Genomic DNA, 23,209 nt, shown 5'->3' with positions numbered 1-23,209 from the left:
AGAAACCTTAAAGAGACAAAGGTCAATATGAGAAGGGGATCAGGAACCAGTGAAAAGATCAGTTAGAGATTAACTTGGGTTGTAATGCATTTGCACATGGGAGCAATGCTAGAAATCTCTCTTTATAAACTAGCAAAAATGCTTTGTCTTTCTTATTAATGCTTATGTCTACTCTTCAGCAAAGCTGGAGAAAATGACAGAATAGGTACTGCCTGGAAGCAAGGTGGGTGTGTGGGAGAGGGTGGGGGTGGGGGTTGGGGGGGAGAAATGACCCAAACAATGTATGAACATGTGAATAAATGAATAAAGAAAAAAATATTCAGGCCATTTTTATATCATTTTTGTGAATGAAAGAACTATTTTTATTTTCACAATGTTTTCCAAGTAAGGTTAGTAATTATTTAAATGTATCAAGCAAAAAGTAAAATATATATGCAGATGTATATATTGTAGTAAATATATACATGCATATTATAGATACATAAGTACATATGTGTAAATATATATATAAATATATATGTATATAGAGATACACAGTTGATGAGATAACCTGGATTTTTTTTTATCAATTTCCATTCGTTTTGAGATAGAATTATTTTGAAATATGGAACTTTTTACAAATTTGAGTGTCATCTTTGCGCAGGGGCCATGCTAACCTTTGTATTTTTCCAATTTCAGTAAGTATTCTGCCAAAGCAAGCAGTAAGCTGGCATTTTTTATAAGCTTTGCAAAAGGTTAAACTTTTCTCTTAGTTTTTTGGGTCTTTGATTTCCTTATTGACTGGAAGAATGCTTATACATAAAAGATAACAATATTCTTGGCAAATTTGTTGCAAAGATTTTATTTATAATTGTTTTGTGGTTTAATATTGATACTTGTGACATAAAGTTTTCACTTGTCTTACTACAGTTAAATCTATCTACTTATGTTACCTATCATCTTTTCTGTTTAAATAGTGTCATCTTGCACAACATATATTATTTGGCTTGTGATAATTTTATTTCTGTTGCATTTAACTTTTTGCAAAAGCTCTTGAATTTCAGTTCTGTTTATTCAGTTTAAAGTAAGATAACTATATCTCTGTTTCTAGGATGTTTTTTTCTTGACATAAATGTATAATCATCTCCATAGGAAATGAAATTAATTTTCTCTATCATTCATTAAAGACAAAATTTATAAATAATTTTCAAAAGATGAATACAATTTATCTACACTTGACTACTATTATGAGTTTGCTTCTATCAGAGAAGATTTTATGTAGTTGAAGTTACTACATTAATACAATATGTTCTTGAATACAATTAATACACTAAGATGGTATTTTTAAATTCTTATTTTACCTCCTTTGTTAAAAAGTACTTTAAAATATTTTTTAGTAACATATGTGTTACTAGAGTATGGGCAGAATTTTGTCCCCTCTCATGTCAAATTCATACACTGATGTCTTAACTCCTAATGTTACTATGTTTGGAGATAGGGCTTTCAGCATGTAATGATGGTTAAATGAGATCATAAGGGGCATGGGGTCTTAATCCAACAGAACTAGTTGACTTAGAAAAAGAGGAGGAGAAAGAAGACACTCAGCATATGTGTGTTTGTGTGTGTGTGTACTCACACTCATGCTCTAGCATGGGCACACACACACATACACACTCACACACAAGGAGAAAGAGAAATGACACGAGAGGGCATGGAACAGGCCATCTTAAAGCCAGAAAAACACCTTCATCATTAAAAAGGAAATCATTAAAAATCTTAGTTTAGTTTATGGTATAAGAACAAGAGATCAAGCCTTAGAAGGATTCGTCAAATTTCAATACAACATTATGGGCTTTACTGGTTCAGTGTATGACAAGCCAGTCCCATGCTACCATGTTCAAATGCTGAAACTCCCCCTAGTGGTCTTAGTGAAGCACGTTGTCCTTAGCCACCTCCAAAAATTCCCTTGGTTTACTTTGCTTGCTTCTCAACACCTGAAAGCCTAATGTTCATCCAATGAGGTCTTGAATTATGTGATCAATTTACAAGATCCTTTGATTTTAAAATATACAATTTAATATAGTATTTTCACCACACAAAATATTTGAAATTCCTTTAAACTGATTATGTGGGGCCATAAAACCACAATATTGAAATAACTTAAACATATATAAGAATATGTATATACATGGGATTAAATTTTATCATATCAACTTCAGTTTCTGAAAGGTATTTCAAATTCTCCCAAAGTTGCCAGGTTTGTTTGTCTGTATTTAATAAACCAAATTTAAATGCATTTTTTTCATGATTTGTTATGGGAAGATTTATTTTTATCTAATTAGTAAAAACAAATTTATCTTTTTAAGGTGTCTTAGCTTTTATATTGAAATCGTGTTCTAATTCAACTAATGGCAAATTTTGATTTGTTTCTAATATTGCCTGGGGTAGCTATGATTTTAGAATACAAGTGTTTGTTTATAGTGAGATGGTTGCTTTAGAAATGTAAATAATAGAATATAAAATAACAATTCACTGAACTGCATATAACTAATTGTGTTTATGGAGACAACAATAGAAGCAATGGGTTTTATATAAAAGTAAACACAATTATTATACATTGGATAAAAAGATGAATTCATTTATTATAATATGTAACAAGTTACATAAAGTTAAGGCAACCTCAAACAATGGAAGAAATGAATGTTTCCCTCAAAAGTCATGCACTGGAAACTTTATCTCCAATTCAACAGAGTTAGGAGGTAGGACCTATTAGAAGAATTTTAAGTTAAAAGGCAGAGCCTCATTAATGTCACTATTTTAAAAAGGGCTAAGAGGAGAAGAGAAGATGATCCCCCTTCCACCTTCTGCTATGTGAGGACCCAGTGTTCTCTTCTCCAGAGCATGCAGCAACAAAGCACCATTTGTCACTAGAGAGCAATTTTGCTGGCATCTTCATCTTGGACTTCCTGGCCCCAGAACTGTAAGAAGTAAATATCTGTCGTTTATAAATGGCACAGGCTCTGACATTCCAGTATAGAAGAACTAAATGGACTAAAACATAAAGCATCATATAATGTTACAAAAAGAATAGTTGCCCAGTTGGTGAATTAATTTATGCTTACTCCCTGTTTAAAACAAAGGTCGTCTCAAGACAAACACTGAAACAAATATTTGAGCCCAATATTTTAGAATAGAAGTGTTCCCAGTAGAAACTAAAAAAGAATTGGAGAAGCAGGGCCTGGATTAGTGTGAGTCAAACGAGGCACTTACCTTAGATGTAAAATATAAGGGGATATCACAAAACTCAGGCTCAAGATAAATTATTTTTAATGCCATATAATACACAAATCAAAATTAATACACTAAATTCATGAGAAGCAAAATGACATTTTTACAACAATAATGACAGGTTTCTGTGCTGCTCTTTGTTTTAAAAAACTGTTGTTATGCAACAAGAGCACCCATTTTCAATTAGCTCAGCGTTTCTAGTTTATGACAGATGAGAATGGTGTTCAGAGAGATGGAATAGCACAGGACTTTATATATTGTCATTTTATTATAATGCTTTTACTAACTCCTCCACTTTGTTAAATAAGGGGAGGATATTTTGGCAATATATGTATAGATGTGCAATTTTCCTTTTCCTTCAGATTCTGCTGTGGCTTGGCATGGTATAGCTAGGTAAGATAAGAAGTTAAGTGAAGGCATGATTTTAAACAAGGTTTTCAATACAGCCTCACCTCCTAAGCAACACTGGGATATAAATTACACATCAAAATTTGTCCATCTTGAGACAAAGGTGTTGGGCTTTATATCTCCATCTAAGCAGAACTTTGGCAACGGGCCACCTCCAGGAGAAAATAAGATAAAAACTCCTCAACACCTCAAGTTTTCCACAAGGATGCCCAAGGATGATCCTCTCCAGAAGGTGGTAGGTTTAAGTTTTACTAGCAGACACCTCAACACTGTGGAGAACATCTTCCCAGGACAAGTATTAAACTATCTTTTAGGTGTCCAATAAATTTGTTTTGTTTTCCACAGCAAGAAATTTCACCAAAGATGTCCTATCTCGATCATCCAATAGATGTAGCATAAACAGAAAATATAAAATAGTAAGCTAACTCACCATTGTCAAACTCAGTTATCTAACAATGATCATAATAGAGAGCACAGACAGAGAAGTCAGCAAGTGACCCTACCTGGGGCTCTGAGTAATTAAATAAATATTCCAAATTGCACATATTTATACTCACACACTTTATTCATGGTTGTTCTTGTCATTTTCTCTCTGAAAGCCCTATGACTTATTACACTGAGTCTATACTATTGAATGTTAGCTGTGGGGTTTTCAAGCTCTTGAATGATTACAATAAACAAATAAGTTTAGATGAAAGTTTTTCCAGATAGAGCTGCAGGCAACAGCTTGAAAAGATAGAAATGAAAAAGGATCATTTTCCAGAAAATAATAATCATTTAAATGATACCAATTATCAAATAAATTTGTATACATATGGTTATCTGAGTTTTCATGTTAATTGCAGCACCATTCACACTAGCCCAGACATAGAAACAACCAAAGCCCTATTAACAGATAAATGAACAAACACAATGAGTTGTGGATATATAAGAGAATACTATCCAGCCTTGAAAAAAAAAAAAAGAAAAAGAAATGCTGTCATTTTTGACAATATGAATGAATATGGAGGATGCTATGCTAAGTGAAATTAGCCAGGTAGGAAAATACAAATGTTGAATGATCTCACTTATATGTGGAATCAAAAAAAAAAATCACCCTGCAAGAAGTAAAGAGGAGAATAGTGGTTAGCAGGTATTAGTAGGGGAGACAAAGACAGTGGATGAGGAAACGTGAGATGTTAATTAAAGGTTACAAAGTTTCAATTACACAGGAGAAGCAAATTTTTTATTCATTTATTCACATGTGCATACATTGTTTGAGTCATTTCTATTTTGATGAACTAATGCATGTCATGGTAACTATAGTTAATAATAAAATATTTATATAATAAAACTTCTCTAAGAGTGTATTTTAAATGTTCTAACCACAAAGAGCTGATAAGTATGTGAAGAGCCATGTTAGTTATTCTGATGTGGTTATTCCATAACAAATATGTGTATTAAAACAGCACATCAGATCCCATAAATATATAAGATTAGATGTCAATTAAAGATAAAGTTACTTTAAAAGGGCATTTCTTATAAGTAAACCATGAATGTTAGAAGAGAGTAATTTGTTCTATTTGCAGTGGTTTGCATAGCATCTGTTTCTCATCACATAAAAAAAGTTTTATTGGGATGAATATGTAACTCAGAGTACTTGCCTAGAATGCAGGCGGCTCTATATTTAATCATCAGCATCACAAAAACCAAGTTTATGAGCCTTACAAGGAATTATTTTAAATGACATATATAATTCTAAAGGAACAAGAACTATCAGTCAATGCCATTTATAGTGGCACTCACATGAAATCACAGCATTTGGGAAGATGCGACAGAAGGATCATCAATAGGAGGCCAACCTGAGCTATATAGTGAGTTCCTGGTCATCCTGGGGTACCTAACAAGACCCTATGCAGTCTGGGATAAGAAATAGTAATGGCCAGGGAATGGGGTTTGTAGAATATAGTCAGAACTCAAGGATTCTTCTCACTTACAGGTATGCATGACACCAAGTTCTAGATCACCTGGCACTTCCCTCATCATATCTACCTGAGTATAAGATTTTGAGACTGGGACCTGAAGGACGTATATCATATCCATAATAGCAAAGGGTGGCTTTATAATGACAAAGGCAATACAAACTGTGGGTTTTGGTTGCTATAGTATGCTCAAGTAGTAGGAGGAACCATTTGATTGGTATTGAATAATGGAGCTAATATCTAGTATTGATCAAAATACTGCACATCTATAGAAAAAATGTTTAACTGAGGCCCATATTTTTCATCTAATTGAGACTTTTAAAGGGTAACTTAGTCTTAATGTCAATCAGAAAACACAAATATTGAGCCTTTTTTGCCATCTTGATCTGATAGGTATCATGAGATTGTCACTATTCTGGGGAGTAAGCAAGAGAAATAAAGTCTAACAAATGAAAAATGGAAATTCATTCATTAGAGGATCACTAGATTACTTGATATCATGGGATAGCACACAAATTTTTATTTTTTAACAGTTAAAAAATACTTAACCAGAACCAGTGGTTCATATCCATACTCCTAGCTATTTGTGAGGATGACATTGAGAGGAACTTGGTTTGAGGACTTGGCAAAAAGGTAACAAGACCCCATATCAACCAATAGCTTGGCTTGGTGGGATGCACCTGCAATCCTGGTAATAGCAGGAATCTTGAAATAGGAGAATTGCAGTCCAGGCAGGTTTTGGCAAAAAGCAAGATTTTTCTCCAAGATAACCAGAGCAAAAAGGGCTGGAGGGATGGCTCAAGTGCTAGAGTGCCTACCTAGCAAGTGTCACTTGCATTGCCAAAAAGAAGAAAAAAGGAATTCCAAATATCTAACAGGCAAAACTGGAAGATCCCTGTAATAGAAAGTTATTTAGAGAGTTGTTTGGTTTCTACTACTGTGATGAATGATCCGTAACCATTCTTCAGTCATTGAGACACTCTGCTCAAGATTTAAAGTGTCTAAAGTAAATTAACAAATGAGCAAAGGAAACGAATAAATGAGTTAAGGAGCACAGATACTTCATGTGAGCATGTCTGGGTAGAGGTATTCAAAAACCTTTAAAGACAGTTCTACAGATGCCATAGATAATAAGAATAGAATAATAAGGCTGAAAGTGGTGGGACATACCTGTAATCCCAACTCAGGAGACAGAGGTAGGTGGAGTCCAGCTGGGCAAAAGTGAAGACACTATCTGAGAAACAGACTGAAAGCAAAAAGATTTAGACATCACTCAGTGGTAGAGTCTTTGCTTAGCAAGTATTAGGCCCTGAGTTCAATCCCTGTTACCACCAAATGGAAAGGAGAAAGTACTATTTAGAATGGAAATCAAGATGAGATAACCAGAAAAAGCAAAAGTTAAGATTTTGTTGTAAAAACAAAACAAACCTGAAAAAACAAAAAATAAAAGTATTTAAAATAACTCAACAACTACTGAGTACACACTCGTCAGGCAGGAATAATATGCAGTCTAGAGCAGAAGAATTTTTTGTCTACTGATATCATGAAGAACCAAGAACAAAATAAGAAGACCCTAAACTGTTTATGAAAGTTGAGCTAAAACTGGAATTCATTTGTTTGGCAATCAAATCATAAGTCAAATTGGAGACCCATAAGACAAATTGGAGACCCATAAGACAAATTGGAGATGCATACTCACAATGCAGAAAATAATGCCTTCAATTTAAACCATTCTAGTGATTTTAAGTACGGGAGGTATATGCTGGATTTTATAGCAATTTCTATTCATAATAATTATTCTATTCATAATATTAGGAATGATACTTAAATCAGTGTGCCCTTATATAATTGGAAAAGTCTATGACTCAAAATTTTCCCCTGTTTATTAGCTTAAAAATCATTGTGATATTGGCATTATGTGAGGACAATACTGAAAAATTGTCATGCCAAAATTATTTGCATAACCTGTAAAAAATGTATGGATTGATATAGTTATCCAACCATGTGATATTTAAATTCAATGTGAATGTTTAATATTCTGCATTCATTAATTTTTCTAACAATTTAGAGCATTGAATGTTTTCAATTTGTATTTCTTACAATAGCTTCTGAGAATGTACAACTCCTGAGATAAACACTGGTTTGCTCTGCAAAGGGAAAAGGAAATAAATGCTTACAGGTACGTCAAATATTTAGCTTGCTATGCATATGAACACTGTCAATTTTAGGATTCTTCTGCATGAAAGTCATCTAAATAAAGCCAAATAATTGATTCACACTTGCTATTTGAGAAGTAGCTTAATTTACTTATCAACAATTTATCAGTATGTTCTTTTCTCTTACCCCTTTCTGCCCTAGCTTACTGAGAGGCTCTGTGTGTGTTGGCTGATGAGTATGATTTCCAGATACTATGACATCATGTCAAGGATCAAATTTTATAATTTGCATTGAGAAAAAGAAGCTTCATAATCTATATGACATAAATTAATTATAACGTCAGGTATTTTCTTAGATGTTAGTTTTTTTACATCTACTTTTCCATTTATTAAATAACTCATAGCACCTGAAAGCATTCTTGTGCGGTGCCAGTGAACAGGAGGTTGCCTCCTATTTTTCTGGAAAACTGACCCATGGAAATTCAGTGTTGCAGAAGCCTTGCTAACTTTCTTTTGATCAAGCTGTCTCAGAATGTAGCCTGGATATGTGGTTATAAAATAATCAGGTAATTTGGATAGACACTAAAATCTCAGTTCATTAATTCATGGCACAGGAAAAATCTAGTTGTTGCTTTTAGAAAGAAAACCATTCAGCACTATCAGAATTTGACTATAACAAAATCTTAATCTTCCAGAAGACAATGATACTGTCATCACATTCTTTCTGGTATTCTGCAGAATGACCAGCAAGGATTTCACTATGCCTTCAGCAAGAATATATTCAACATGATTCCTATAATGCCAGAAAATTGCTGCATTTTTCCTGCATAGTTTATCCTCATATGTTCTATCTTCTTGAATATTCTGAAGAGAAATTTATGCATTTTGTTGCCCTGACCAAGATTCACCTTTTAATTTTTCTGCACTTAGTTGGGACACCCTGAACTTAGCATATCTTATCCATGACAGAGCAGACAGATACAGACTAAAGAAAAAGCCAGCTTCTTCCCTCTGTGCACAGTTGGAAATGAAGAGAAGCATCCAGCATGAACTTGGTCAATACTAAACTAAATTTAGATACAAGCACCCAAGTAACTCCTTTGGTTGCCCTCTTTACATTGATTGACACTGTTTAAGACCTCTAATTGATGAGGAGCAAATTGCTTGAGAATAGCTTCAAAATAAGAGGAATTAAAAGGTATATTTAATGTGTATTCTTGTTTATATTTCCAGATGTAAAGATAATTTTCTCACCTTCATTTGTAAGGAAATATCTGCTTATCTGTTATAAACTGAAATAATTCCTGGCATTTCATTATATATAGTTTTTCATTAACTTACTCAATAATCTATCAAACCTCTAATATTGATGAGCACTGGATTAATCTGCACAGTTTGAAGGAAAAAAGTAGGTACTCTCCACCCATTAGGACTTCACAAATGAATAAAAAGACTGAAGAGCTAAAAATGGACATACCTTATAATAAACATTTCATCAGGATTATTTACATTTTCTTACATGAACATAGAAGAAGGAGGCCATTTTTCTCAGACCAAAGAGAATGAGAAATAAGTTCTGAAAACAGAAAAAGAAATGCCTGGCAGTAGCCAGCAGGTGGGAGGTGGTGGGAAAGGAGAGAGAGGTGGGGGGGTGAATATTATAGAAATACATTGCATCTTAAGTATTAAAATAGCTCAACTAAACCCAGTAAAAACCCACCAAAAAAAGAGGCTGGAAGGAGGAAGGGTGGTTAAGAAAAAGTAATAGAGATGGGGTAAATTTGTTCAAAGTGCATTATAAGCAAATTTTAAGTATCACAATGAAGTGGCTTTGTACTATTAACTTATGGTAATAATTTTTAATGAGAATAAAGAGAGAAAAGGCACCTGAACTTTTGTTTGAAGTCTATTTGGAGGTTTTCCTGGAAAAGTGGAAGCAGAAGTGATGGAACAAAGATCTGAGAAATGGAGCAACAATATATTGCAGCTATGTACAGAATTTTCCAACACATTTTGAGAGAATTATAAAGACTTTGTGGAATGTTAATTGGGAAAGTAAAATGATTATTGTTATATTTTCAAAAGCTCACTCCTTCATGGAGTATTCATTGAATTGGGTTAGGGACACAAAGCCAGTTATCATAAGAATCACAGGAGGACACTGATTTAAATGATATTAAGAAAATAGAAATGTAAGGAGATGAGGGAAAGAGAAGAATCAGAAATAACACCTAGGTTCCTAGCTTTGTCCATGGTTAGGAAACTATGATTCAAAAGATTTAGACTTGAATTACAAAGTAATTAAGAAAAGAATTTAAAAGAAATAAAATGAAAGTAGAAAAAATTTCAATACTATCATTATCACAATATATAAGTTTAAGAAACTATTTATTTGGCTATCTACAACTGACCTTGATTTTAGTTCATAAACCAGTAAGGCTATCAGTAAGACCAGGAAGACACTCAACCAATATTAATGCATTTAATCAATACTAATCTACTATGATTTATTAACCTGAAAACCAGCAATTTGTCCATCGAATAATGTGGAGACCCCAATAGGTCTTCTTCATCCTCGATAAATGAATTATGAATAAGACAAAACCAAAAGCTGTTTAAGAGATAACAAGAATTAAAGAATTTGCAGCAGATGGTACCAGCTGTGCACATTTAATTCCAGCTCAAACAATCTGCCAAACAGTTAGACAGAACTGCTTTTGCATGTGAAATTAGAGTATCTCCAAGCCAGGGAAGAAATGAGAGTAGTCTTTCTGGCAATAGTTATCAAACCTTTTATTATAATTAATGTTACTGAACACAAACCTTTACTTCACTGCTTTTTTCTCTCTCTCTCTGTCTCTCTCTTCCTCTTTTTCTCCTTCTCTCTTCCTCTTACACCCTGTTTCTCCTTCTCTCAATCTCAAATAAGCATACAGATGTCACATATATATAAACATACAACGTTTGAATCAATTAAATAATAAACTCAGAGTTAATTTGTTAAAGTACCTTAGCTATTCAGCAAATATACATGAAGTATATAAGATAAAAGGGGTTATTGTGAATACATTAAACATAATTGTAAGGTGTCTAAGATATTTCATCAGTTTATAAGGACATGAATTTTGAATAATAAAGTAATTGTAAAGTAAGGTAGTGTAGCAATCAGAAGATAATCCACAGTCTTAAAACGTCCCATTAGAATGGGTAATGCAGCAGTCTGGAAAAAAAATGAACCTTAATTCAGAGTTGATGTATAGACTTTGGATAGGCTGATAAAAGACAGGCAAGTATTAAAGGCAAAGGGAGAATAACCAATAAGGGCTGCAATGAAGAAACGTTAATACATACAGAGTATGCATTTATCTGAAAGGACTCTTCAAATATGGGGAAAGAGGATATCCTTAAAAGGTCTTGACTGTTAGATTTAGTACAATAACTGTATCCTGAAGATAATGAAAATGGGAAATCATGAAGGCTGTTGGGAAGGTAAGAGCCATGATAAAATGGTTACATTCAGTGGAATATAAAATGGAGCAGGAGTGGTAAGCCTAAAGAGAGACAAGGTATTAGTGATGTCCATGCAAATAACACATGCAGAAGATAATTACCATTTGTGCTCAGTTGATGGCAATAGAAAACACAAAAAGGGTAATAATGGAATCTAATGCAAAGGAGACTTTTCAAGATATAAGAATGAGACAAGAGAAAATAAACTTTAAGTTCTGAGAAATTGAAAAGACAAAGGCAATGATTAATAGAGCTCAAACAGAAATTTAGGGAGAGTGGGGTACATGAAAAAGATGAGTGCAGTTTTGGCTACCCTGACTTTGAGGTATTAGGCAAGAACATAGCTTGGTTTGAGCTGAGACATGGGAGTGCTAGATGAGACACATTTATGTAAAACCCATCTTAGAAGCAGTGATAGTCATATAAATATATAAATATTGTGAACTAAAATAATATTAACAAAAATTTTGGAGGCCCAAGAGTGTTCCTGCAAAGAATTTTCCCATTTAGATAGGGAAAAAAAAAACACTCAATGGGGGTTAAATAAAGAGTGGGGGAAGAGAAAGAAAGCTATCATGGATTTCATTGAAATGCAATAGCCATGTTCATAAAACCTGGATCTTTGGAAGTCCCAGGTACTGCATTATTTTCCCAGGGCTACCATTACAATGACCAGAAACTTGTTTTCCTAAATTCACAGAAATTTACTCTATCACAGAATGAAGTCAAGTTGTCAGCAGGAATTATTATTTTCTTTTTCTGGAGGCTCTGAGAGAGAATCTGTTCCATGACTCCAAGCCTTTGGTGAGTGCCAACAGTCTTTGGCTTTCCTTGGATTGTAGACTCATTCTCCTCCCCCACCCCCTCCAGTTTCTGCTTCCCTTTCCATATTTCCTTCTCTTCTGTATTTGTGTCTCAAGTATTTTGTAAAAACACTTGCCATCAGATTTAGTACACACCCTAAATTCAGAATGGTGGAGTCTTAATATTCTTAATGTAGTTACATTTGGAATGACTCTTTCATTTTATGGATCTACATTCACAACTGACAAATACTTGTATATATTTATAGGCTAAAATGTGTTGCTTTTATACATGTGTACATTGTGGAATGATCAAAACAGTTAGCTAACTTATCCATCATCTCTCATACTTGTTACTGTCTAAAAATAAGATCACATACATGTATTCAAGGGGTTAGGTCTTGGAAATATACTTTGGAGGGCTGCTTTTCAACTGACTAAACACTATCAAAAAGAAATGGAGTAATCAGGGTGTAAGACAACTTCTTATGATTTCACATTATTTGAGAGAGTTAATGAGAACACTGAAACAAGCAATTATTCCCATTTTGCAGAAGAAAAATGAATGTTTAGGGAAGGCATGTGAGTATGCCAAGTCTATTATCACAGTTATTAAGAACTGACAGCTTTCTTACCCTAAATGCTTTTTTCAATCCCAACTTTTTATTTCAAAAGTATTGTATGTTGATCCAGACCCAGAAAAGCAGTTACTTTATTATTTTTTCATTGAAAAAGATGACTTTGCCCTTTTGTGTTTTCTAATAATTTTTCTTTTGTTTTGTTTGCTTTGTGTTTTGCTTGCTCCTTGTTTTTTGATTTAGAAAAATGAAAATCTAATTGGGAAAATAGGATGAAGATTCTTTTTGTCCCAGGAAAAGAATACTGTTTAAAAAATTAAAATGATCCCATTAAGTAATGATCATATTATATTTATTAGATATCTTAATCCATTGTACCCATTAAAAAATTTTCATAGACCTAACTTGTTCGTTCATTCAAACCTTCTTCAGATATGTGAAACCTTCTAAAATTCAGATTGATATTCATTTGCCAAATAGGTAAACTCTAGGTGTATTTATAAGTATAAGACGTATTTTTGCCAGTATAAATAACCAGAGACAAAATAGCTAAATGTAACTGTTGAACCTTATGAAACATGTTTATAATAAATATCTGATGTCTTCAATCAAGTTGAAGAGTTAAACTAATTCTTTGTAGACTCCACTGCACACAAAATAACAAATCATCAAATCATTTGCTTATTCAATGAAACAATCTGTTGATTTAATTATTTTTAAATGTACCAGTAAAGGTTATATTATTTGACCAATCATTACGGTCTACTATGAAATAAAAGTAGAACATATTGCAAGGACTGTCATTGTTCCCAAATTTCCACTTTTCCTGGATAATTTTACTTTTCTATCCTCAAATAGCTAATTGTATTTGGTTACCCTAATCTGTCATGTCTTTTAGAAAAATATTATATCCTAATTGATTAAATTTAAATATGCATGGAATTTTCCCAACTTTATTCAGAATACATCTGGAAAAAAATCGCCACTCAGAATTTTTCCTGTCAAGTATCCCCATAAGATTCAAGAAAGACTCAAATGTTTATTTCTTTCACGTAGTTTTCTTCAGTTCTCAACTTATAAATCTTCTACCATCTTGGCATTTCACAGGGATCTCTCTTAAAATGGTTGCACTGTACTGACATTCACTATTGTGACTTGAGAATATATTCTGTCCTTCTATTACACTTTAAGCTTCTTGAAAATAGAGCAGTGTATTATTCCTGCATTTATTTCTTTACAGTAGAAATTCAAAATGACTTCTTAAATAAATGAATGATCACACACATGAAAATAATACTAGTTATACAAAGAGTAAAGGTGAAATTGATCCCAGTCCAGATGAGACAGATATTTGTACTTATAATCCAAATTGGATTATGTGTAGCCAAACCAAAATCAGCTACATTGATTTTCTTTCCTTTTGTAGCCAAAACGATCATTCTAAGTCAAGGTCACTGTTATCTTCCTAGCTGAAAAAAGATGCTTATATTGTTTGGCTTCCTGAGCTCTAATTGTAGAAAATATTTCAACATTTATTAATTTTAAGATACATTTTGAAAGCCAATGATATAACAAAGTTGTTAATGATTACTTGGGAAGTGAAAATTATAATGAATTATGTAGTACGAATACTCATAATTTAATGTGGTTCAAACAACATGTGTACACATATATGCATAATGGACTTCAAACTTGTGAAGCATCCAGCAATACTCTTCTTAATGATTCATTTCATTTAAGAACTTACAGGTATTTCAGAAAATTAACCACACAATTAAATGCTAAGAAAAAGCATTCATTTCTTCTGATTTACCCCTAACAGGGCAGTTTACTATAATTTAAAAGGAAATTTCAAGAACAGGTGAAATGTAGTTGCCTTCCACTTGCAAACTCTATTTTGCTTAGTTGAGACTTTGGGATTACAATTAGACATAATTTAAGAACAAGCTTTCTCACTTTTCTAGAATTTACTTTTAATTGCAAAGTTATTTTATACAGATGTTTAGATTTTCAGCAAAATTTCAAAAAAAAAAAAAAAACCTGTTCCTTAAGGAGATGAATGAAACAACATGTGCAGAAGGTCTTACACATACTACCAATTTATGTTAGAGTAGACACTTACAAAAAAAGTGGTTTTACTATGCTCCAAATATTTGAAAATATGCCCGGATCTCAGGAAATTAGCAAGGTTGAAAGTTAGCAGAGAATATGTAAATAATAGTCTGAGTACTAAATGTTTATGCTACAATGTGAATTTATTGGCAGATAATTTCAGAGTATAAAATCAAATGCACACTGAATTTGGATGGTAGTTTTGATAAATTTTGTATCTTATGAAATCCACAGTGTAGATTTATGTTCTGTAAATACTTATGTACTCTCAAGTGCATTTGACACTGATAGTATATAACTATATTAAAGAAATGATGATTTTTAAAAAAGGTCTGCTACAGTAAGAATTGGGGTTTATTCAGATAATGTCAACAACACAACTTGAAACACAGACACCCACATTATCCTGGTTACTTAATAAAGGTACCTTTTGCTTAATTCTTTTTTATTTGCATTTCTCTATGAAGAGACAAGTTACGTGATATCAGCCCAGGATATCAAGAGAGGGAAACACACTGGAGACAATCAGAAAGTTCCTTCTTTTTCTTTCTGGGTCATTACCCACTCATCCTCCAACAACTCACATGGTTTCCTTCTTTAGGGAAACAGGAGTGATGTACATTTTGTCTTAATCTGTGTATATATTGTATATGAAATTTACATATATTTCAGAGGACTACAGTTGAGAAAATTCAAATGTTTATCCACCAAATGATTAGATGCTTGGCTCTTATCAAACATAATCTTTTTGTTGTTACTCTAAGTATGGATTGGTTGGATGGATAAAGCAAATACATGATGTTTTCTGTTTTAATGCATTTCTGTTATCTTGTTCCTTAAAATACAATATTATTACCCTTATGTGACATAGAAACTTCAATCTTTGACTTTCTTAATGTGGCAAAAAAAGCTTAAAAAAGACCAAAAGTGCTGTTAAGCCTCAATGTTAATGAAATTGCTATTATATCCTGACATAAGAGGGCATAAGAGGAATGGCCTAGGAACATACTTGGTAACACTTACCAGAAGTCTTCCTCCACCTTGCAACAATGTTTCCTAATTAACAGCAGGGAGGCAAGACACTTTTATCTCTGCCTAGTAACTGTTCTTCTTAAATTTGTTTTTTTTTTTAAGTTACTTTATCATGAATATTAGGTTTCTTAACTGTTTTCTCCTCAAATAGAGATTGTTACTGTTTAAGAAAATGCATAAAGTTGAATTAGAATTCTTCATTATTGTACAGTCAACATTTCAATTCAAGCATTTTACTTCCCAGCAGTTGGAAAAGTCAGACATGACTGAACCAAGGGTGGACATTTATATAAAAATAAAATAATAATTTCCTCGTTTCCCCTTACTCTCTCTCCTAGCAGTGAAATTTAAAAAAAGAAGAGGGTAGGGAAAGAAATATACGAAGGAGAAGAGAAATGTCTTAAATTTGTTTATTTGTAAATCATGAACATTTTTATTTTACTTTAATCAGTTTTTGTGTTATCCCACAGACATGAAGGTTTGAATTTGAGCCTGTTAATTACAGACTGCATCCCTACACTCAGTGGGCACTCAGCTGTAACAGGCAAGCTTACTAAAAAGACTGTACTCGGCCATGAGGTACTTGTAAGCCTGTATATCCACAACATGAAGGAAGAAAAACACTTCCTAAGTTCATAACTCATTAAAAGAATATGTACTTCTTTCTGAAATTAAGCATAACTGCCTTGACAAGTTTTTATGTTTTCTTTTCAGTGCACTCATTCTGTTTTGATCACTTTATTCATTTTTCTGTGATACTGCACCTGTGGTGCTAAAACAGAATAAATAAATGTCAAAAGGTTATGTAGGAAAATTTTTGGAAAGCAGCTTACTTTTTACTTTTTACTGCCCACTCAGCCCTATTTTAAGATCAAAGTTAATTTTATTCTATAGGTATTTGGGGAAAGAACTAAAAGGAATGAAAGTCCAGCATTTCCAGTTTAAGGAAACTGTCTGCTTTTGAACTAAACTCTGTGTGTGTGTGTGTGTGTGTGTGTGTGTGTGTGTGTGTGTGTGTGTGTTACTGGGGCTTGAACTCAGGGCCTTCACCTTGAGCCACTCCACCAGCACCCCCCCCTACCTTTTTTTTTTGTGATAGGGTTTTTTGAGATAGGGTTTAGCAAACTATTTGCTCAGGCTGGCTTCAAACTGCTATCCTCCTGATCTCTGCCTCCTGAGTAGCTAGGATTATAGACATAAACCACCAGTGCCTGGCCCTAAATTCTTTTTTAAAGCTCTTACCTGTACTTAAGAATTGGGATTGTCCTGATGATCCTTTCCAAGTCACCTTTCCCTATGACTTGTATGTTACAAGATCGATAGACTGGTTATATGAAGTAGAAAAAGAAAAAAAAAAAAGAAAGAGAAATAATTTCAGCAACTAACAAATATAAAAAATGAGTATAAATTGTCTTATAAATCCTTGCTTCTCTGTAATTACATGGGAAACTTTTTTATTACTAGACTTTTAAAACAAGCTTTTTTGGGAGCTACCATTGCATACTGACTAAGAAACCAGACATCATGGCTCATTTTTCACAAAATACATTTCTGTGGCTAAAGCAAGACAGTCAAATTAGTCATGTACCATTTTTTTCTTTTATAAAATGAGGATGACTGCAGTACTTGTCTTAACTGGTTGTACTGAGAATTGACTGAGATATGCCACATAAACATAATACAGTGCTTGGAACACATAAGCACTTAATGTTTCCTATTATATTAATGTGTTTTTTTTTCTATTTTTTAACTGTCTTAAAGAAATCTACATTCAACTGTATTTCTTCTTACTGATCAGCTGCAATAGATTTTTTCTTCCTCCCAAATATAGTTATTATATTTTTCCTTGTGGAGAAGTATGTTGGCTGATAATACTGTTTTTGAAATACTTTTGGAAATGCTCCCTTGAAAAAGAGACTACTGATTGTGAAAAGCAAATGCGCTCCAGTACTAAATGTGTTGGACTAAAAAGCAACTGTTACTGATAATGACCTTGGATAAACCACTTCATTTCCTCATGCCTTAACTTTTTCTCTGATTGTAAAATATGATTTCCCATTCTGTCTCAGAAGATGGAAAATGTGTGTGAAAATGGTTTGTGATTTATTGTGAGCTAGAATCTATAGTATCATTCGATGCATTGTGCTCTACCAGATACCTTTTTTTAAAAAAAGTCTCACATTGAAATGATAGACAGGACTTATTTGGGAGAGATCATTGTATTATGGGATTAGCAAAGTGTTTGAAAATAAATGTTATAAACTGGTATCTTAGCAGTAGTCTTTAGGATCCCATAATCAAAATTTATTTTGTGCACAATAATTACAGTAAAAATATCACTGACTTTTGAGAAATAAAGATCTTTTGGTCCACCTGTCAGAACATACAGTCATGCAGTCAAATAGAATGTATAAACCCAAGTTTTTTTAATAAAAAATGAATCCAGGTGGTGACTAATTTCTGCACACTTATTAAGGAAGATTCTATTGTGTGTCCTACTCAAGTCCCACTACCTGTTTGTATCTAACTCCTTCAACCCAGCAAAAGTAATAGCAGTAGCAACCCACCCTGACATCTTGACTGAAATCAATGCCAGAGACGCTGCCAAGGTGGCTGAGCAGGTTAATGACGTTTTCAGTGTTGATCCTCCCAATCACATCTAGTTCCAAGCTGGCCCACTCCCTTTTGAAATCTGCATGTGCAGACAAGAAAAGGGCACTGATGGGAAGGAGCATTATTCTGCCCCACCACTCCGAAACGCACTTCTTAAATTTAATGAGGTCAGTTGGGCGTCTACACCTTTTGCCTTTTTGGTATCTCTGCCTAGGAGAGAAATCCCTGTCTTAACGTACACCATGCCCATGCGTATGTATTGAAAAAACACCCTTGGGAAAACAGCTATGCATAGAAAAGTCACACCTTCCATCACCTGCCATTAACAAACACCCTAGCCCTTCATCACAGCACCAGGGAGCTCTTTCTCTCTCTTAGTCTCTCTCTCTCTCTCTCTCTCTCTCTCTCTCTCTCTCTCTCTCTCTCTTTCCTAGAATGGCAGACCCACACACAATGCCACGTACCAACAGAGCCCAGAATCCTTGTTATACACTAACCGCACCTGTCACTCAAGACTATGAATGCTTGCTCGCAGTGTGCCCACTTTGCAGAGCAGAACTCCCTCCAGATGCAAGCGAGTTGAGCCACTGAGCTAGCAGCTCCAATGCGAGCCCAGGGACAAAAGCCGGCCTGGGTGATTGTGTGGTACACGGGGCAGAATCCATTATTTTGTGGTCAAGGTGGAGAACTGCAAACTCAAATCCGGCAGTCCTTGTGACTAAATCTCTTAGAAAGACATCCTCCCCCCACCCCATAGCTTTCAGCATGCAAATAGGGCTACAGACAGGAGCAATTACCTATTCCAGAACCAACACCGCAGCCCTCCCCACTCCTGAGATGGGACCAGATTCCCGGAGGAGTCAGATCCAGTCCGGCGCCTGGTCTAAGGAACTTGCTTTTGGAAAGATGTGTGCCAGGACCGTGCCGAAAAAGATTAATAAATTGGTAAAAAGGAGCAAAACACATCGGTCTCATGGACGCAGGTCCTCTACATCATCTGATGTGAGAAACACGGTCCCTTAAAAATGTGAAGAAGAGGGTGGCTTGAACATGGCCAGTAGATGGCGCAAGAACTCTTTCTTTGTACGACCTTAACCCTTGAGAGGTGTATGGAGTTGCCAAGTCCAGACGTATAGATATATACATTTCGCATTTTGAAAGAAACCTCCTATTTACATATTTGGTACAGATTCAGAATTAAGACAAATGAATGTGTTCTAAATAACTACCACAGATAAAGTAGTTTAGCTTCGTTACACACCGCTGAAAGGGAGCTGGGAAGGATGAAAGGATGAACTATTTGGGGAAATGACTCTGACTTTCCTCCCCACCCTACCCCCGGCCCCACTACGGATGAAATCCTTTTACCAAATCATAAAAGCTCTGTTTCGGGTTTATACGTAGGTATTTGGATATGTAAATGCATGTGTGCAAATAAAACCTTCTCTGTGATGTCCTTTTTCAATTAAATCAAAGGATAATAAATGCACGAAGCCTGCCTGAAATATACTGCAACTACTGGTGTAACACATGTCCCATTATAACGACGTGGCCATCGGTAGAACCCGACTCGTGATCATCACGGTTTCCCCCAAAAGCAACGCGGATCTTCGGATTAAAATATTCCTTTTGCTTTTCTTCTGTATTTGCAGGCTACAATGAGGAGCTCACTAACATAATATTTCTTCGGCTGCTTTTTACGAGCAGAATTGATCTATTAGGAGAGGGAAAAAAAAAAAAACAAAAACCCAAGCCCCTTAATTTCAAATATTGTGGGGAGTTTGTCAAACAGCGGAGCTAGGCTTTCAGAGGCTCACTAGTGGTTTCTGGTGGTTATTATAACGAGCTGGGATTGAGGTAGGTTTTGGTGGAGGGGAAAAAAACGCACAAGAAAAGACAGAATCCAGAGTAGCGGAGACTTTGTGCCCCCGTTGGAGAGATGGTTGAGTCCTCGTCAAGGTTGCTGTGGTATCCCAGAAACACCATTCACTCCGAGCTGTGACCGCGCACCAACAACAGCAACAACTCCACTGCGCCGGGCTGAGGAGCAGGAATTAGGAGCTCGCGAATAATATGAAAGGGATCCGCAAAGGGGAAAGCAGAGCAAAGGAATCCAAACCCTGGGAGCCCAGCACTGGAAGATGCGCTAAATGTGGCCGCCTAGACTTCGTCCTGATGAAGAAAATGGGAATTAAAAGTGGATTTACGTTTTGGAACCTCGTCTTTTTATTGACGGTGTCTTGTGTGAAAGGTAGGTCTGCTTTCGGGGGCTCCCCCCCATGTTTTTTGGATGGAGGTGGGTTGACTTGTCGCCTGAGAGAGGCTGGCAGCTTACTTTGCAATTTGCACGGATAAAATAATCATGATAATACTGATGAAGGAGTTGATTCACAGCTCTTTCCCCCCTCAGATAGGAAATGCATTTTGCTTGCCAGATTTGGCGTTCAATGCGGTGATTGAGCTTGTGCTCAATAAATATTCTTGCAGTATGCTCAAACGAATACGTGAGTTGGTTCCTATAGCCTCTAACTAGTGTATATCCAGGCAGAATTCCTCTGCAAGACTTTTCTTGGTGTTGAGGATTACCTTGATTTCTTGTCACATCAGTAGGGTTTAATGCTTCTTTGGGTGGAATATTTATATTAAAGACACTGGTGCGAATGCTTTTTAACCCTTTCAGGGAATAAAGTTACCAATGTGCTGTGTGTTTTGATTTTTAAATGCTTTAGGATATGGGGGTCTTCTAAGCATCGCCACACCAACATGAGCATATACATATATATTTAAATTATTTCTCATGGGCTCCTAGACAATAATAAATTTAAGGAAGCTTCATGAGGTCCTGGGGAAAGGTTTGGCCCAAAATCAGGCTTTAAAACGGTTTGAGATGTCACAAAGTGTAAAGATCCACCTTTGAGGATGAATGAAGGTAGGAGGAAAAGTCATTAGTGATGACCAAAAAGAAAATCCTCACCAAGTCTCAGTGTTCAGACAGGTAGAGTGTCACATGTACAGACAAGGAGAGGGGATGGGTTGGATGTAAAATTTATTCCTAAGGAGAAGGGAAAGAGACATGAGGATCTTTGGAAGAAGAGCAGTCCCCAGGGAGAAAATAGATGCACAGCTCTCTTCCACAACTTCTCCTGCACCCCGCTGCCCATTAATTGCTGCAAGAAATACTCGCGAGGTGTTTATGACTCATGCCATCATTTTTTGAGCAATCACTTCTCCATACTCATGACAGCTCCAATACACACGATGGATGTCGCTTTGAGTGGGGCTAGTTTCAAATCCTGGGTGCCTATGTGTTGGGGGTGGGGCAAGGGATCTTTTTTTTTCTTTTGGCCCAGGCGCTCTACGGCTGTCAACACAAACTGGACGCTTCTTCCTCTGTAAAGGAGTGCCTATGAACCGCAATCGGGCCGTGTCTCTATGAAACAGTTTATTGTCCAGCTTGCAGCTGGCTGTCCCCCCCACAGAAGGCAACACATTTGCATTCAGTGAAAATGATAATTCATGTTTTGGGAGGAGGGAACTGGAGAAATTACCTCTCCCTCTACTATGACCAATGATGGGTGGCCCGTCTGGAATTTTAATTTACATCCCTAAATGCCAGGAAGCCGTCCCTGTGGCAGCAACTGCCTTGTAATCACAACCTGCTCCTTAAAGCTCGAGTGTGTGTGTGTGTGTGTGTGTGTGTGTATGTGTTTCCTGGAGACTTAGTGCAGCTCTGAGCTAAAATGCTTGCCCTAAACGGCACAAAACGCGTCTCAGGTTGCTTACAAGGGATTTGTGTCGCCAGCTCGACGTGTGAAGAGCCACACATTTGTGCTTAGTTTGCTCGCCACTGGGAGTCTGTGGTTAATGGATGGCCCTGGGGCTGCCTGCTAGACGCGCGCTCCGCGTCGGGGAGGCGCAGGGAGCCAGCAGCAGCACCCTTGGTGGGGAAAAAAAAAATAGTAGGAGTGTATCCTTCAAGAAGATGACCGGGGGTTAAGTGCGAGTTTTCACGTGATACCTGTTGAGCAAAACATTTTGGGGGAACATTAGGGCGAGTGAGTCTCCTAAGCCCGGCCTGCAAACCAGTCTGATAAATGCCGCGCAGCCTGCAATTACAGCCCAGGCTGCCCGCACTTACCGTATTTTCCGAATAAAACGCGCCACTAGAAAGGAACAGGAGCGTTAATTTATTTTAAATGGCACTGACAATGCGACCCCTCCCGTCTATTCACATCTTCCATAATTTGGACTGAGACTATTGGTGTCTTTTGCATTCATTCCAGCTTTGGAGACTTTGGGAAGGAGGATCACGGCACAGTCTTCTCTTCCTGTTGAAAATATATACCCTACAGACCATTAAAACATTTTTCATGGTAATAAAGTTCTTCATTGTTACACACCTGGTACTTGGAAGGTGTCGCCTACATTTTATAACTTGGAATGCTGTTCCCAAATACAGAGAAACTCGCATAGGTTGGATCCTTCATATCTGCCCTCCAATCGCCTTGTAGTGTGCCACTTTTGTCAGTTGTTTCTTATTCTCCTTATTAAAATTTTAATTTCACTTCAACCTGGAGGTTTTCCTAAGATCGAGATTGCTGCAGTGCTTTAAACATTGCTACTTATAATGTCTATTCCTGTTTTGTATTCCACGCTTTTTTTTTTTAAATGGGCTTTCCGACACAGAAAATCTTAGATTACGGAGTCCTCCTGGAGGTTTTGCATATCTTAATCTAGGCTAGGGCTAGGGTTCAGGAACTTCAAGGCTC

The 23,209-nt window shown here is 35.7% G+C and overlaps 1 protein-coding gene, 1 long non-coding RNA gene and 1 pseudogene across 7 annotated transcripts in view; 1 reads left to right on the top strand and 2 right to left on the bottom strand.

The window, feature by feature from the left end:
• Positions 1 to 598: 598 nt before the first annotated feature.
• Positions 599 to 698, bottom strand: LOC141422049 (U6 spliceosomal RNA; annotated as a pseudogene).
• A 1,907-nt stretch (positions 699 to 2,605) lies between these two features.
• On the bottom strand, positions 2,606 to 19,410 carry LOC141421365 (uncharacterized). Of its 2 annotated transcripts, none has more exons than XR_012445955.1 (4): positions 19,238 to 19,410; positions 17,070 to 17,151; positions 6,807 to 6,882; positions 2,606 to 2,957 (listed from the first exon to the last, which is right to left on the bottom strand). It is a non-coding gene; the product is annotated as an uncharacterized lncRNA (long non-coding RNA). The 2 variants fall into 2 exon arrangements; XR_012445954.1 differs by lacking the exon at positions 19,238 to 19,410 and adding an exon at positions 18,395 to 18,515.
• Positions 19,411 to 19,991: 581 nt separating this feature from the next.
• Positions 19,992 to 23,209, top strand: part of Csmd3 (CUB and Sushi multiple domains 3) — a 1,205,819-nt gene continuing 1,202,601 nt past the window's right edge. For all 5 annotated transcript variants that reach the window (XM_074069089.1, XM_074069088.1, XM_074069087.1 and 2 more), the window contains exon 1: positions 19,992 to 20,691. In XM_074069089.1, coding sequence (XP_073925190.1) covers positions 20,514 to 20,691 — 178 coding nt within the window. In that variant the 5' untranslated portion in view covers positions 19,992 to 20,513. The remainder of the gene's footprint in view (positions 20,692 to 23,209) is intronic.

This window comes from Castor canadensis, chromosome 3 (assembly GCF_047511655.1).
Source record: "Castor canadensis chromosome 3, mCasCan1.hap1v2, whole genome shotgun sequence".
Taxonomy (NCBI): domain Eukaryota; kingdom Metazoa; phylum Chordata; class Mammalia; order Rodentia; family Castoridae; genus Castor; species Castor canadensis.
The sequence above is the reverse complement of the archived record's forward strand: the minus strand, read 5'-3'. Positions and strand labels throughout refer to the sequence as shown.